Below are 12,811 nucleotides of genomic sequence, written 5' to 3'. Positions count from 1 at the left end.
AAGGGAGTCACGGAGAGAGTGGTCTCTCCGGAAAGCAGACAGGGGTGGGGATGGAAAAATGTCTTGGGTGGTGGGGTCGGATTGTAAATGGCGGAAGTGTCGGAGGATAATGCGTTGTATCCGGAGGTTGGTAGGGTGGTGTGTGAGAACGAGGGGGATCCTCTTGGGGCGGTTGTGGCGGGGGCGGGGTGTGAGGGATGTGTCGCGGGAAATGCGGGAGACGCGGTCAAGGGCGTTCTCAATCACCGTGGGGGGGAAGTTGCGGTCCTTAAAGAACTTGGACATCTGGGATGTGCGGGAGTGGAATGTCTTATCGTGGGAGCAGATGCGGCGGAGGCGGAGGAATTGGGAATAGGGGATGGAGTCCTGCATAAACTCCATCCCCTATTCCCAATTCCTCCGCCTCCGCCGCATCTGCTCCCACGATAAGACATTCCACTCCCGCACATCCCAGATGTCCAAGTTCTTTAAGGACCGCAACTTCCCCCCCACGGTGATTGAGAACGCCCTTGACCGCGTCTCCCGCATTTCCCGCGACACATCCCTCACACCCCGCCCCCGCCACAACCGCCCCAAGAGGATCCCCCTCGTTCTCACACACCACCCTACCAACCTCCGGATACAACGCATTATCCTCCGACACTTCCGCCATTTACAATCCGACCCCACCACCCAAGACATTTTTCCATCCCCACCCCTGTCTGCTTTCCGGAGAGACCACTCTCTCCGTGACTCCCTTGTTCGCTCCACACTGCCCTCCAACCCCACCACACCCGGCACCTTCCCCTGCAACCGCAGGAAATGCTACACTTGTCCCCACACCTCCTCCCTCACCCCCATCCCAGGCCCCAAGATGACATTCCACATTAAGCAGAGGTTCACCTGCACATCTGCCAATGTGGTATACTGCATCCACTGTACCCGGTGCGGCTTTCTCTACATTGGGGAAACCAAGCGGAGGCTTGGGGACCGCTTTGCAGAACACCTCCGCTCAGTTCGCAACAAACAACTGCACCTCCCAGTCGCAAACCATTTCCACTCCCCCTCCCATTCTCTTGATGACATGTCCATCATGGGCCTCCTGCACTGCCACAATGATGCCACCCGAAGGTTGCAGGAACAGCAACTCATATTCCGCCTGGGAACCCTGCAGCCATATGGTATCAATGTGGACTTCACCAGTTTCAAAATCTCCCCTTCCCCCACTGCATCCCTAAACCAGCCCAGTTCATCCCCTCCCCCCACTGCACCACACAACCAGCCCAGCTCTTCCCCCCCACCCACTGCATCCCAAAACCAGTCCAACCTGTCTCTGCCTCCCTAACCGGTTCTTCCTCTCACCCATCCCTTCCTCCCACCCCCAGCCGCACCCCCAGCTACCTACTAACCTCATCCCACCTCCTTGACCTGTCCGTCTTCCCTGGACTGACCTATCCCCTCCCTACCTCCCCACCTACACCCTCTCCACCTATCTTCTTTGCTCTCCATCTTCGGTCCGCCTCCCCCTCTCTCCCTATTTATTCCAGTTCCCTCCCCCCATCCCCCTCTCTGATGAAGGGTCTAGGCCCGAAACGTCAGCTTTTGTGCTCCTGAGATGCTGCTTGGCCTGCTGTGTTCATCCAGCCTCACATTTTATTATCTTGGAATCTCCAGCATCTGCAGTTCCCATTATCTCTGATACACTTTAACCGATCCCTTGGTTTCTTCCCAGGAAAATCCTTCCCACTAGCTGGTCTACCTCTTGCTACTGCCTCACCTGCATCAACGCTCACCTCTGGTATACAGCTCAGGTTCCCACCCCCCTGCCATACTAGTTTAAACCCTCTCGAACTACTCGAGCAAACCTTCCACCCAGGACATTGGTCCCCTTCCAGTTCAGATGCAACCCGTCCTTCTTGTACAGGTCCCACCTTCCCCAGAAGGCATCCCAATTATCTACATATCTGAAGCCCTCCCTCCTACACCAGCTGCGTAGCCACGTGTTCAGCTGCACCCGCTCCCTGTTCCTCACCTCGCTATCTCGTGGCACCGGTAGTAAACCAGAGAACACTACTCTGTTCGTCCTACTTTGCAGCTTCCATCCTAACTCCCTGAAATCACTTTTTATATCCTCAATCCTTTTCCTGGCTATATCATAGTGAACACGATTTCTGGCTGTTCGCCCTCCCCTTTCAGAACCTTATACACCCGATACACCTGCTGATATATATGGTCACTGCTTTCCTTCCCGGCTGCCCCTCTGGTCCTCGTCACTTCCTCTGCTGCTCCCGCTCCTTCTCTGAAAGAGGAAAAACACCGCTGCCCGCTACCGGTAAGTAATTTTAAAAATAAACTGCTTTACCTTAGCTGCAGTCTTCCGGGTTCATCTTACCTCAGCTGCTGCTCGCACTCAAAATGGCCGTTGGCGTCGAAGGGTGAGTATTTATACTCACTGCTTTCCTTCCCGGCTGCCCCTCTGGTCCTTGTCACTTCCTCCTTCCACTGCCCCCGGGAGCAGTGTGTGGGCTGTGAGCCCCCCGAGAGCAGTGTGTGGGGTGTGAGCCCCTGGGAGCAGTGTGTGGGCCGTGAGCCCCTGGAGCAGTGTGTGGGCTGTGAGCCCCTGGAGCTGTGTGTGGGCTGTGAGCCCCTGGAGCAGTGTGTGGGCTGTGAGCCCCTGGAGCTGTGTTGGGCTGTGAGCCCCTGGAGCAGTGTGTGGGCCATGAGCCCCTGGAGCAGTGTGTGGGCTGTGAGCCCCTGGAGCTGTGTTGGGCTGTTAGCCCCTGGAGCAGTGTGTGGGCCATGAGCCCCCAGGAGCAGTGTGTGGGCTGTGAGCCCCTGGAGCAGTGTGTGGGCTGTGAGCCCCTAGGAGCAGTGTGTGGGCTGTGAGACCCTGGAGCAGTATGTAGGCTGTGAGCCCCCCGAGCGCAGTGAGTGGGCTGTGAGCCCCCCTGGAGCAGTGTGTGCGCTGTGAGCCCCTGGAGCAGTGTGTGGGCCGTGAGCCCCCGGGAGCAGTGTGTGGGCCGTGAGCCCCCGGGAGTAGTGTGTGGGCTGGGAGCCCCTGGAGCAGTGCGTGGGCTGTGAGCCCCCTGGGAGCAGTGTGTGGGCCGTGAGCCCTCTGGAGCAGTGTGTGGATTGTGAGTGAATGGTATAGTCTTATCTTTTGCACTGATGTGCTAGGCTCTTCCATCATTGAGGATGTGGATATTTGTGGACCCTCCTCCTCCAGTGAGTTGTTTAATTGTCCACCATCGTTCACAACTGGATGTGACAGGTCTGCAGAGCTTCGATCTGATCCATTGGCTGTGGGATCGCTTAGCTCTATCACTTGCTGCTTTCACTGTCTGGCGTGCAAGTAGTCCTGTTTGGTGGCTTCACCAGGTTGGTACCATGTACTTCTGGGAAGCCACATCCAACTGGAATTGCTCCTGTCTGGCTTTGTGAAGGGCAGCAACCCCCTGCTGCGTTGTGTATAAATCCTCGATGGAAGGGTATGGAAACTTATTCACCCACAATAAGCAGTTCACCATCTGTTTAGAGATAATGGGAACTGCAGATGCTGGAGAATCCAAGATAACAAAGTGTGGAGCTGGATGAACACAGCAGGCCAAGCAGCATCTCAGGAGCACAAAAGCTGATGTTTCGGGCCTAGACCCTTATTCAGAAGATTTTATGGATAATGATGTAGGGGAAGGGGCTTAGATTAGTTCACAGGTCGGTGCAACATCAAGGGCCGAAGGGCCTGTTCTGTGCTGTGTTGTTCTATGTTCTATGAAGGGTCTAGGCCCAAAATGTCAGCTTTTGTGCTCCTAAGATGCTGCTTGGCCTGCTGTGTTCATCCAGCCCCACCATCTGTTTCGAATGCCCCACAAAGGAAAAACGCCCAATCAGGGTTGTTAATTGATAAGACTGATGTTGCACATTTCACAAACTGATCTTCATTTTCCAGCTGAGATAGTAAGGGCCCTGACCTGAAATGTCAGCTTTCCAGCTGCTCTGATGCTGCCTGGCCTGTTGGCTTCATCCAGCTCCACACTGTTATCTCCGCTTTCCAGCTTTCTCACTTCTGTCTCTACTTTCACACGTAAGGCAATGGCACTGGGTGGTCCTTGCAGAATCGTGGAATTGCTTCCTGGTCAACCCGCAACGTGATCTTGGTTCCTTCAATAGTCCCTAGACCTTCCTGAAAAACTTCTGGGTATTTAATTAGGCCTTCACTCAGGCAGCCATTTTATTATCAAAAAACATTAAACCAATCAAGGTGATTTTTCTCCTCAACCAATTGCGACCCATCATGTTTTGACCTGAGACTTTTACTACAATCAATGGTAACTGAACCAGCTGCTTCTGGTAAGAGACTACAACTGAATGTTATCCCCTTAATCGGTGAAGTTTCCCCGGTACTGGTTCTCAGTCTAGCTGAGGTCTTACACAAACTTAAGGGTTGGAGCCCAGAGCGAATTTTGTTAAAGATGGTTCTGTGATCACTAATAAACCCACACCGGTATCAACCTCCATTCGAACCGGGTGACCGTTTAACCAGATGTTCATTTTGATTGGTTCTGATTTGCATGTTGCGAAGCAATTTAACTGTTGTGAGCCAGATGTAGGTGGGTTTTGCAGGGTTTGCACTCTCCTGGACACTAGCCGATGAGTTTGCTTAATCAATTTAAGTTTCGTGGAAGCTTTTAGCTGTCTCGGGTCCACACGCTGGCAGCAACGACAATGGCTTGCTGGCCGGGATCCTGTTTTCCTCTTTCACCCTTATAAGAAAGTAGTAGAAGCTAAATAAGAAGCTGAAGCGAAATGTTCTTCAGCTTCAGCATAAATTTACCAGCAGGATGAATATAAATACCTGCTGTCACACGTTGAACTCCATGGGGGCCACCACTGAGAAGGAGGGCCAACATCTAATAATGTAAGATACTGCAGAGAAAAAAAGTTCTGTTTCAACAAGAAAGGCATGCTGTGCGAAGGAAACCCAAGAGATTAAAAGACCCCTCATTTAGCAGGACGTTTGAAACTTGTGTTGTCGAGAGAAGAATCAAAGTCAAGTCTTCGGTCTTGAGATTTCTTCATCTTCCAAGCCTGATGAGAATACTGTGTGGGTGGGAAGCCCCCAGACCACCTGCACTTGTGAAATCAGGAAGTTTGGGCTAGTTGTAAATGTAACTTTATTCATAAATGTATAACATTCATCCTGGAAGAATGCCTGAAATGAGTTGTTGTATCAGGCTATCAGAGTCTGAAAGAGTTGATACTGAGGCATATCTTAATCACAATCCAATATGATGATATAATATGGACCTATAGGTAGAACAGTTTAAGATCTCAAAGATGTAATATTGAGCTCCTCCTGAAAATCCTTGTCACAATATCTATCATGTCGATGCAACTCATTTGCTAACAGACAATCAACTATTACTTTATCAAAACAATATCTTCTTCGAGTTAGATCAATGGGTGGATTTTCTGGATGAATATGGAAGGCCAAACAGCATCAGAGGAGCAGGTAGGGTTGTAGGTATGAAGATTGCGAAGGCCTAAAATGTCAGCTTTCCTGCTACTCTGATGCTGCTTGACCTGCCGTGTTCATCCTGCTATATATCTTGTTATCTCAGATTCTCCAGCATCTGCAGTTCCTACTATCATTGAGACATCTTTGTGCAGGTTTGTCTGCAGTATTTTTAACCTCCATTATCATTCCAGGCCAGTTCCTAACAATAAACATCAGTCCTTTGTTCTCTCCGTATTTTATTAAAAATGCTACTGTTCAAACTCTCAGTCTGTATTCCACACAGATTGATTCTCAACACTCAGTATTGTATAAGTGCAGAATATTAATTTCTTTTCCAGACATGCTTCTCCTTGGGTAGAAACTGGTAATCTTTCTCCTATCTGTGAGTTGAGCTACCCTTGATCTCCATCAGAAAATGCAGAAATACACACCCAGCTTTTACTGTACTTTCAGCATTAGTATGAGAGGGCAATGGAATTGTGAAACAAACATAGGAAGCCAGCAATGTCTATGAACAAATGACAAACATTTCTGCCTGCACATATTTCACCTCTATTGCTCAAATGATAAGTATTGTTTTGTTTCCTGTGCAGAGGAGCCAACCAGATGACATCAGCATTTCGGTGGTGTTAGATGGAGCAGACATAATACTGGATCTCAAAAAAAATACGTGAGTAGATCTTGGTTTGTATGATACACAAGATGAAGCAATCACCCACATTTTGACTCAATGCCAGTCTGACCAACAAGTGAAATGTAGGTGAGAATTTTCTATTGAAATATTAAATGGGGGTGTATTGTGCCCAAAATGTTCATAGTAGAGAACACTTAATTGTCTCCAACCTGTGCTGGTGTTATATGCTCTGGAAATGCTTGGAAAGACACTGTAACCTGTTACGGGCTACAGGCAGGTATACAGAGCTCGGCCACAGATCAGCCATGGTCTCATTGAATGGCAGAGTAGGTTTGAAGGGCTGAATGGCCTACTTCTGTTTCTATGTTCGTACACTGTGGGGGCATGATGGGCAAATGTAATCCAGAATGAGAGCAAGAAAGCATTGAATTACAGGTACTCTGCACATTACTGATTTAAATCACAGGTAGAAGAGAGTGCTTCATGAGAACCTGGGTGAACAAGCCGGAGTCTGGAACATCTTCATCAGCCTGTTGTGTCTGTCAACACGATACTCTGTGTCAGGCTGAAGAGAGACTACATCTTTCATAAAATCCTCTTGGTCCTTTTGTTCACACAGCAGGAAGCTCCTCTCTCATCCCTGCCAGAAAGCAGCAATAGACTTCCAGATCTGACAGATCTCACCAGAACTCCACCAAGAAAACACAACAGCACTTCCATAAACTTTACAAACACAAAATCACCTCAGCTGCAAGTTTTCCTGACTAATTCATGGGACGTGGGAGTCACTGACTGGGTCAGCATTTATTGCCTGTCCCTAGTTGCCCTTGAGAAGGTGTTGGTGAGCTTCTTCCTGAACTGCTGTAATCTATGTGCTCCAGCTTGACCGACAATTTTTTTGGGGAGGCAATTCCAGAATTTTGACCCAGTGAAGGAACCACAATATATTTCCAAGTCAGGATGATGAGTGACGTGGATGGGAACGTGGAGGTGGTGATGTTCCCATGTATCTGCTGCCCCTTGTCCTTTTGGATGGAAGTGGCCGTGGGTTTGGAAGGATCTTGGCGGTCCTTTCAAGAAATACAACTAGTCACTGGGAGGAGCTGTTGGATGTGACTTACTGGACAAACATGCTCCTAATGAACAGGATCCACGTTAAATCAGCCTTAGAGGCTGTTTGATGTGACAGTCTGTTCAGTCTACATTGTTAGAATCAGAGAATCACACAGTACAGAACAAGGCCTTTGGGTCAGAGATAATGGCAGATGCTGGAGAATCTGAGATAACAAAGTGTGGAGCTGGATGAACAGAGCAGGCCAAGCAGCATTTTAGGAGCACAAAAGCTGACATTTTGGGCCTAGACCCTTCATCAGAAAAGGGGAATGGGGAGAAGGTTCTGAAATAAATAGGGAGAGAGGGTGAGGTGGACTAAAGATGGAGAGAGGAGAAGATGGGGAGAGAGGAGACAGACAAGTTAAAGACGTGGGGATGGAGCCAGTAAAGGTGAGTGTAGGTGGGGGGGGGAATAGATCAGTCTGGGGAGGGTGGACAGGTCAAGGGGCCGGGATGAGGTTAGTAAGTAGGAAATGGAGGTGCGGCTTGAGGTGGGAGGAGGGGATAGGTGAGAGGAAGAACAGGTTAGAGAGGCGGGGACGAGCTGGGCTGGTTTTGGGATGCAGTGGGGGAGGGGGAGATTTTGAAGCTTGTGAAGTCCACATTGACACCATTGGGCTGCAGCGTTCCGAAGCGGAATATGAGTTGCTGTTCCTGCAACCTTCGGGTGGCATCAATGTGGCACTGCAGGAGGCCCATGACGGACATGTCGTTTAAGGAATGGGAGGGGGAGTGGAAATGGTTCACGACTGGGAGCGCAGTTGTTTATTGCGAACCGAGTGGAGGTGTTCTGCAAAGCCTCCGCTTCGTTTCCCCGATGTAGAGGAAGCCACAACAGGTATAGTGGATACAGTATACAATATTAGCAGATGTGCAGGTGAAAAGTCATCTTGGGGCCTGGGATGGGGGTGAGGGAGGAGGTGTGGGGGAAAGTGTAGCATTTCCTGCGGTTGCAGGGGAAGGTGCCGGGTGTGGTGGGGTTGGAGGGGAATGTGGAGCGGACAAGGGAGTCACAGAGAGAGTGGTCTCTCCAGAAGCAAACTAGGGTGGGGATGGAAAAATGTCTTGGGTGGTGGGGTCGGATTGTAGATGGCGGAAGTGTCGGAGGATGATGCGTTGTATCCGGAGGTTGTTGGGCTGGTATGTGAGAACGAGGGGGATTCTCTTTTGGTTGTTATTGGTGGGGGCGGGGGGGCGGGGTGCGTGGGGTAAGTTACGGGAAATGGGGGAGGCACAGTCGAGGGCCACCAAGTCTGTAACACTAGGACTATACTGAATCTACACGAATCTCAATTCCCACACTAGGCCTATAGCCTTGAATGTTATGACACTTCAAGAGCTCATCGAAACACTTTTTAAAGGCTGTGACATTTTTTTTGCCTCAACCACCTTCCCAGGCACACACCACACTCTGGATAAAATACTTTTTCCAACAATTTCTTCCAAATCCCCTGCCTTTCCATTTAAAATTCTGTTTCCTTGTTCTTGACCCTTCAACTAATGGGGACAGTTGCTTTCTGTTTGTCTCTCCATGCCCCTCTTAAACTTATACACCTCCATCAGATCACCCCTCAACTTTCTCTGCTCTGAAGAAAACAGCCCAAGCTTATCCAGCATCTTTGGAGAGGTGACCAAACACGTGGATGAAGGTAGAGCAGGGGATGTGGTGTACATGGATTTAAGTAAGGCATTTGATAAGGTTCCCCATGGTCGGCTCATGCAGAAGGTAAGGAGGCGTGGGATAGGGGGAAATGTGGCAGATTGGATTCAGAATTGGCTGACTCTTAGAAGACAAAGGGTGGTAGTGGATGGAAAATATTCAACATGATGCTCAGTTACTAGTGGTGTACCACAAGGATCTGTTCTGGGTCCTCTTCTATTTGTGATTTTTGTCAACGATTTGGATGTGGGAGTGGAAGGGTGGATTAGCAAGTTTGCAGATGATACGAAGGTGGATCGCATAGTGGACAGTGCGGAGGGCTGTTCTAGGTTACAAAGGGACATTGATAGGATGCAGAGCTGGGCTGAGAAGTGGCAGATGGAGTTTAACCCTGAAAAGTGTGAGGTGATTCATTTTGGAAGGACAAACTTGAAAGCAGAATACAGGGTTAACTGAAAGATTCTTGGCAGTGTGGAGGAGCAGAAGGACCTTGGGGCTCATGTCCACAGTTCCCTGAAAGCTGCCACCCAGGTGGATAGAGTTGTTAACAATGTGTGGAGCTGGATGAACACAGCAGGCCAAGCAGCATCTTAGGCATATGGTGTGTTAGCTTTCATTCATAGAGGGATTGAGTTCAAGAGCCATGAAGTTATGCTCCAGCTATACAAAAGCCTGGTTTGGCCACATCTGGAGTATTGTGTCCAGTTCTGGTCACCCTATTACAGGAAAGATGTGGTGGTGTTGGAAAAGGTGCAGAGGAGATTTACCAGGATGTTGCCTGGAATGGAGGGAATGTCTTACAAGGAAAGGTTGAGAGAGCTAGGGCTTTTCTCTTTCGAACAATGAGGATGAGAGGTGACTTGATAGAGGTGTACAAAATGATCAGAGGTGTAGATAGAGTGGACAGCCAGAGACTTTTTCCTGGGGTGGAGGTAGCTATTACAAGAGGGCATAGTTTTAAAGTGAGCCGAGGTAGATATAGGGGAGATGTCAGAGGTAGGTTCTTCACTCAGAGAGTAGTAGGGGTGTGGAATGCATTGCCGGAGAGGGTAGTGGAGTCAGCCTCATTAGGGGCATTTAAGCGGCTATTAGATCGGCATATGGACGATAGTATAAGGTAGGGGTGTCGATAGTATAAGGTTTGGGGTAAAAGTTCGGGTCAACATCTTGGGCTGAAGGGCCTGTATCATGCTATGTTCTTTGTTCTAATATACAAGACAATATTGTCAGCCTGAGCCTGTATCCAGCAGATGATGGAGAACATTTTACAACACCCACCCCAGTTTGCCATTTCTTTGGATGACATGCTAATAAAAGGGAAGAATATTAAAGAGCATTTGGAGAACTTCGACACAGTGCTTCCATGTCTCTGCCAGGTGGACGTACCCCTTAGATGGAAAAATGTCTGTTCCAGACACCGCAAGTGACCTACTTGGGCGACATTCGACAAGATTGGGTTACATCGGGATAAAGTTCAGGTGACCCAAGGAGCTCAGGTTCCCACATCTGTATCGGAGCTCAGTCTTTCCTTGGTTTAGTGCATTATTATGGGAAACTCATACATAATATAGCCTCCATCTTGGCATCCTTACACCTGCTAATGGAGAAGTGCCGGCCTTGGAAATAGACATGTGGCCAAGAAGTAGCCTTTAGGGAAGTGAAAAAGCAGCTACTGTCATCTCATGTGTTGGCCCATCAGGATCTGAAGTGAGGTGGTGTGACGGGGGGGAAGTTCTGCATACGGTATCAGGGTAGTGTTGGATCACCAGTGGCCCAGTGGAGAGGAATGCCTGATAGCATAGGCTTCCAAAACTTTGGATGATACCAAATGAAGAAACACCCAGATGGAAAAAGAAGTTTTCACGGTCATCTCTGATGTGAGAAAGTTCAACTAATACCTTTACTGATATAAATTTTTCGTAGTAACAGACCACTAATTCCATGAATTAATTTGGAATTGAAATCTAGTCTCAGTAATGGTGGCATGAAACTGTCATTAATTGGTGTAAAAATATCTGGTTCATTCAGATCCTTTCGGAAGGACATCCTTTCTTGGGTTGGCTTTGCTACATTTGTCTTTTGGCCTTTGTGACACTTTAAGGACAGCGTCTTATCATTAGTATATCCTTCATGGATTGACCAGCACTGAGGAATTCTGTTCAATCTCGTTCCTTTCCTTTTCCACAGATACCTCATGACCAAAGAGTTCCAGGTGTCATACTATGAATCAAATGAGACTGTGGTGACAGAGAAGGATACTGAACTGGTGAGCAATTTCTTATAAACAGAGACGAGATGGAATTCGATTGAACCGTATCTTTTGGTTTTCCTGTATTTTTGATTGTGAACTGAAATGATAAGCCTGTGAACGTGGAAAGGATTACTTCACTTTTGAAAAGCAAGTGACCTGACCCTCATTGTAAGTGCTGTTTACACAGCTGCTGGTTCAAACAGTGAGGGGAAGTTCTATGAGAGAAAATGGGAACTGCAGTTGCTATGGTTGGGCTGGAGCATTGGGGGGTGTACAAGAGGGATGTGGCCAGCAACATGTAGCTGATAGATTTGTGAAAGGGCAAGCAGTTATTGATAAAAAGGCTTTCTAACCATTGATATTTTTGGGGAGATGATGGCTTAGCAGTGTTACTTGCCAGAGTATTAATGTGGAGATTCAGGTAATGTTCCAGCAACGCAACTTCAAATTTGGCCAAGGTAGAGTCACAGAGTCCTGCAGCACAGAGACCAGCCCTTCGGCCCAAACTGGTCCAAAATGTCCATCCACACTAACCCCATTCCCCTGCACTTGGCCCATGTCCTTCTAAACCTTTCCTAACCATGTATTTGTCCAAATGCCTTTTAAATGTTGTTAATGTACCCACCTCAACCACTTCTGCTGGCAGCTCATTCCAGATGCGTACCACCCTCTGTGTAAAAACATTGCCCCTCAGGTTTCCATATTCTTTCCCCTCTTACGTTAAACTACTGCCCTCTGGTCCTTGATTCCCCGCCCCTGGGAAAAAGGCTGAGTACATTCACCCTATCTATGCTTCTTATGATCTTTTCCACTTCTACAAGACCCCCCCCTTAGGCTCCTACGCTCTAAATAAACCTGCCCCGGCTTGACCGCCTTCTCCCTATAACTCAGGCCCTGGAGTCCTGGCAACATCCCTGTAAATTTCTTCTGCATTCTTACCAGTTTAATAACATCCTTCCTACAGCAAGGTGACCAAAACTCAGACTTACTGCTGGTCGGTGATTAATGCTGCTGGAGGGCTTGCTATTTGTGATCGTGACTGAGTTATGATCAGTGTCATTGAAGTTAGGGAGCAAATGTACACTGTTGTTTATGTGTGGGAGGCAAGTCTATTGGTGCACAGATGAATGATATGTAAATCTGCTCGTTACAGTCTCCTTCTTCAAAGAATGCTTTTAGCTGCTTTATTGTATATCTCACTACTATTGAATTTAATGCTACTTGCCATTGCTGAAGGCTAAATGAAAATCTGCCCCGAACCCTGTCTTTCCTATAGGCCCCATTATTTCTATTGCACAATTTTCTATAATGCAATGTTGCACTGGGATGTAACTGGTGTTTTAGTAGAACTCTCTGTAAATAGGGTTTTATGTTAAGTCAAGAAACCTGATCTGTACTTTCTGTCAGCCTGGGTCTAACAGGCAGGCAAAGTGGGGAATTGTGAATACTTGATAAAACTATCAGCCTTTGTGAGAACTGCAGTAAGGACAGGGCTTGAAATGTGACAGAGTTGCTTAAAATTGAAGGACAGGAGAATTTGCCAGAATCTGCCAAAAGTATAAACTTTTCAAACTATTTTTAATGTAGGAGGACAGGCTCCACCTACATCAATGGAACTGAGGTTGAGAGGGTTGAGTATTCAAGTTCCTAGGGGTGACA

General features: G+C 48.1%; 1 protein-coding gene across 1 annotated transcript in view; it reads left to right on the top strand.

Annotated features, from left to right (window-relative positions):
- Positions 1 to 12,811, top strand: part of LOC132209540 (disintegrin and metalloproteinase domain-containing protein 12-like) — a 268,784-nt gene that overhangs the window by 132,880 nt on the left and 123,093 nt on the right. Inside the window, exons 4-5 of the mRNA XM_059645262.1 lie at positions 6,088 to 6,164; positions 11,089 to 11,167. Of these exons, the coding sequence (XP_059501245.1) occupies positions 6,088 to 6,164; positions 11,089 to 11,167 (156 nt within the window). The remainder of the gene's footprint in view (positions 1 to 6,087; positions 6,165 to 11,088; positions 11,168 to 12,811) is intronic.

Source organism: Stegostoma tigrinum, chromosome 1, assembly GCF_030684315.1.
Source record: "Stegostoma tigrinum isolate sSteTig4 chromosome 1, sSteTig4.hap1, whole genome shotgun sequence".
Taxonomy (NCBI): Eukaryota; Metazoa; Chordata; class Chondrichthyes; order Orectolobiformes; family Stegostomatidae; genus Stegostoma; species Stegostoma tigrinum.
This window is presented reverse-complemented; position numbering and strand designations above follow the sequence as displayed.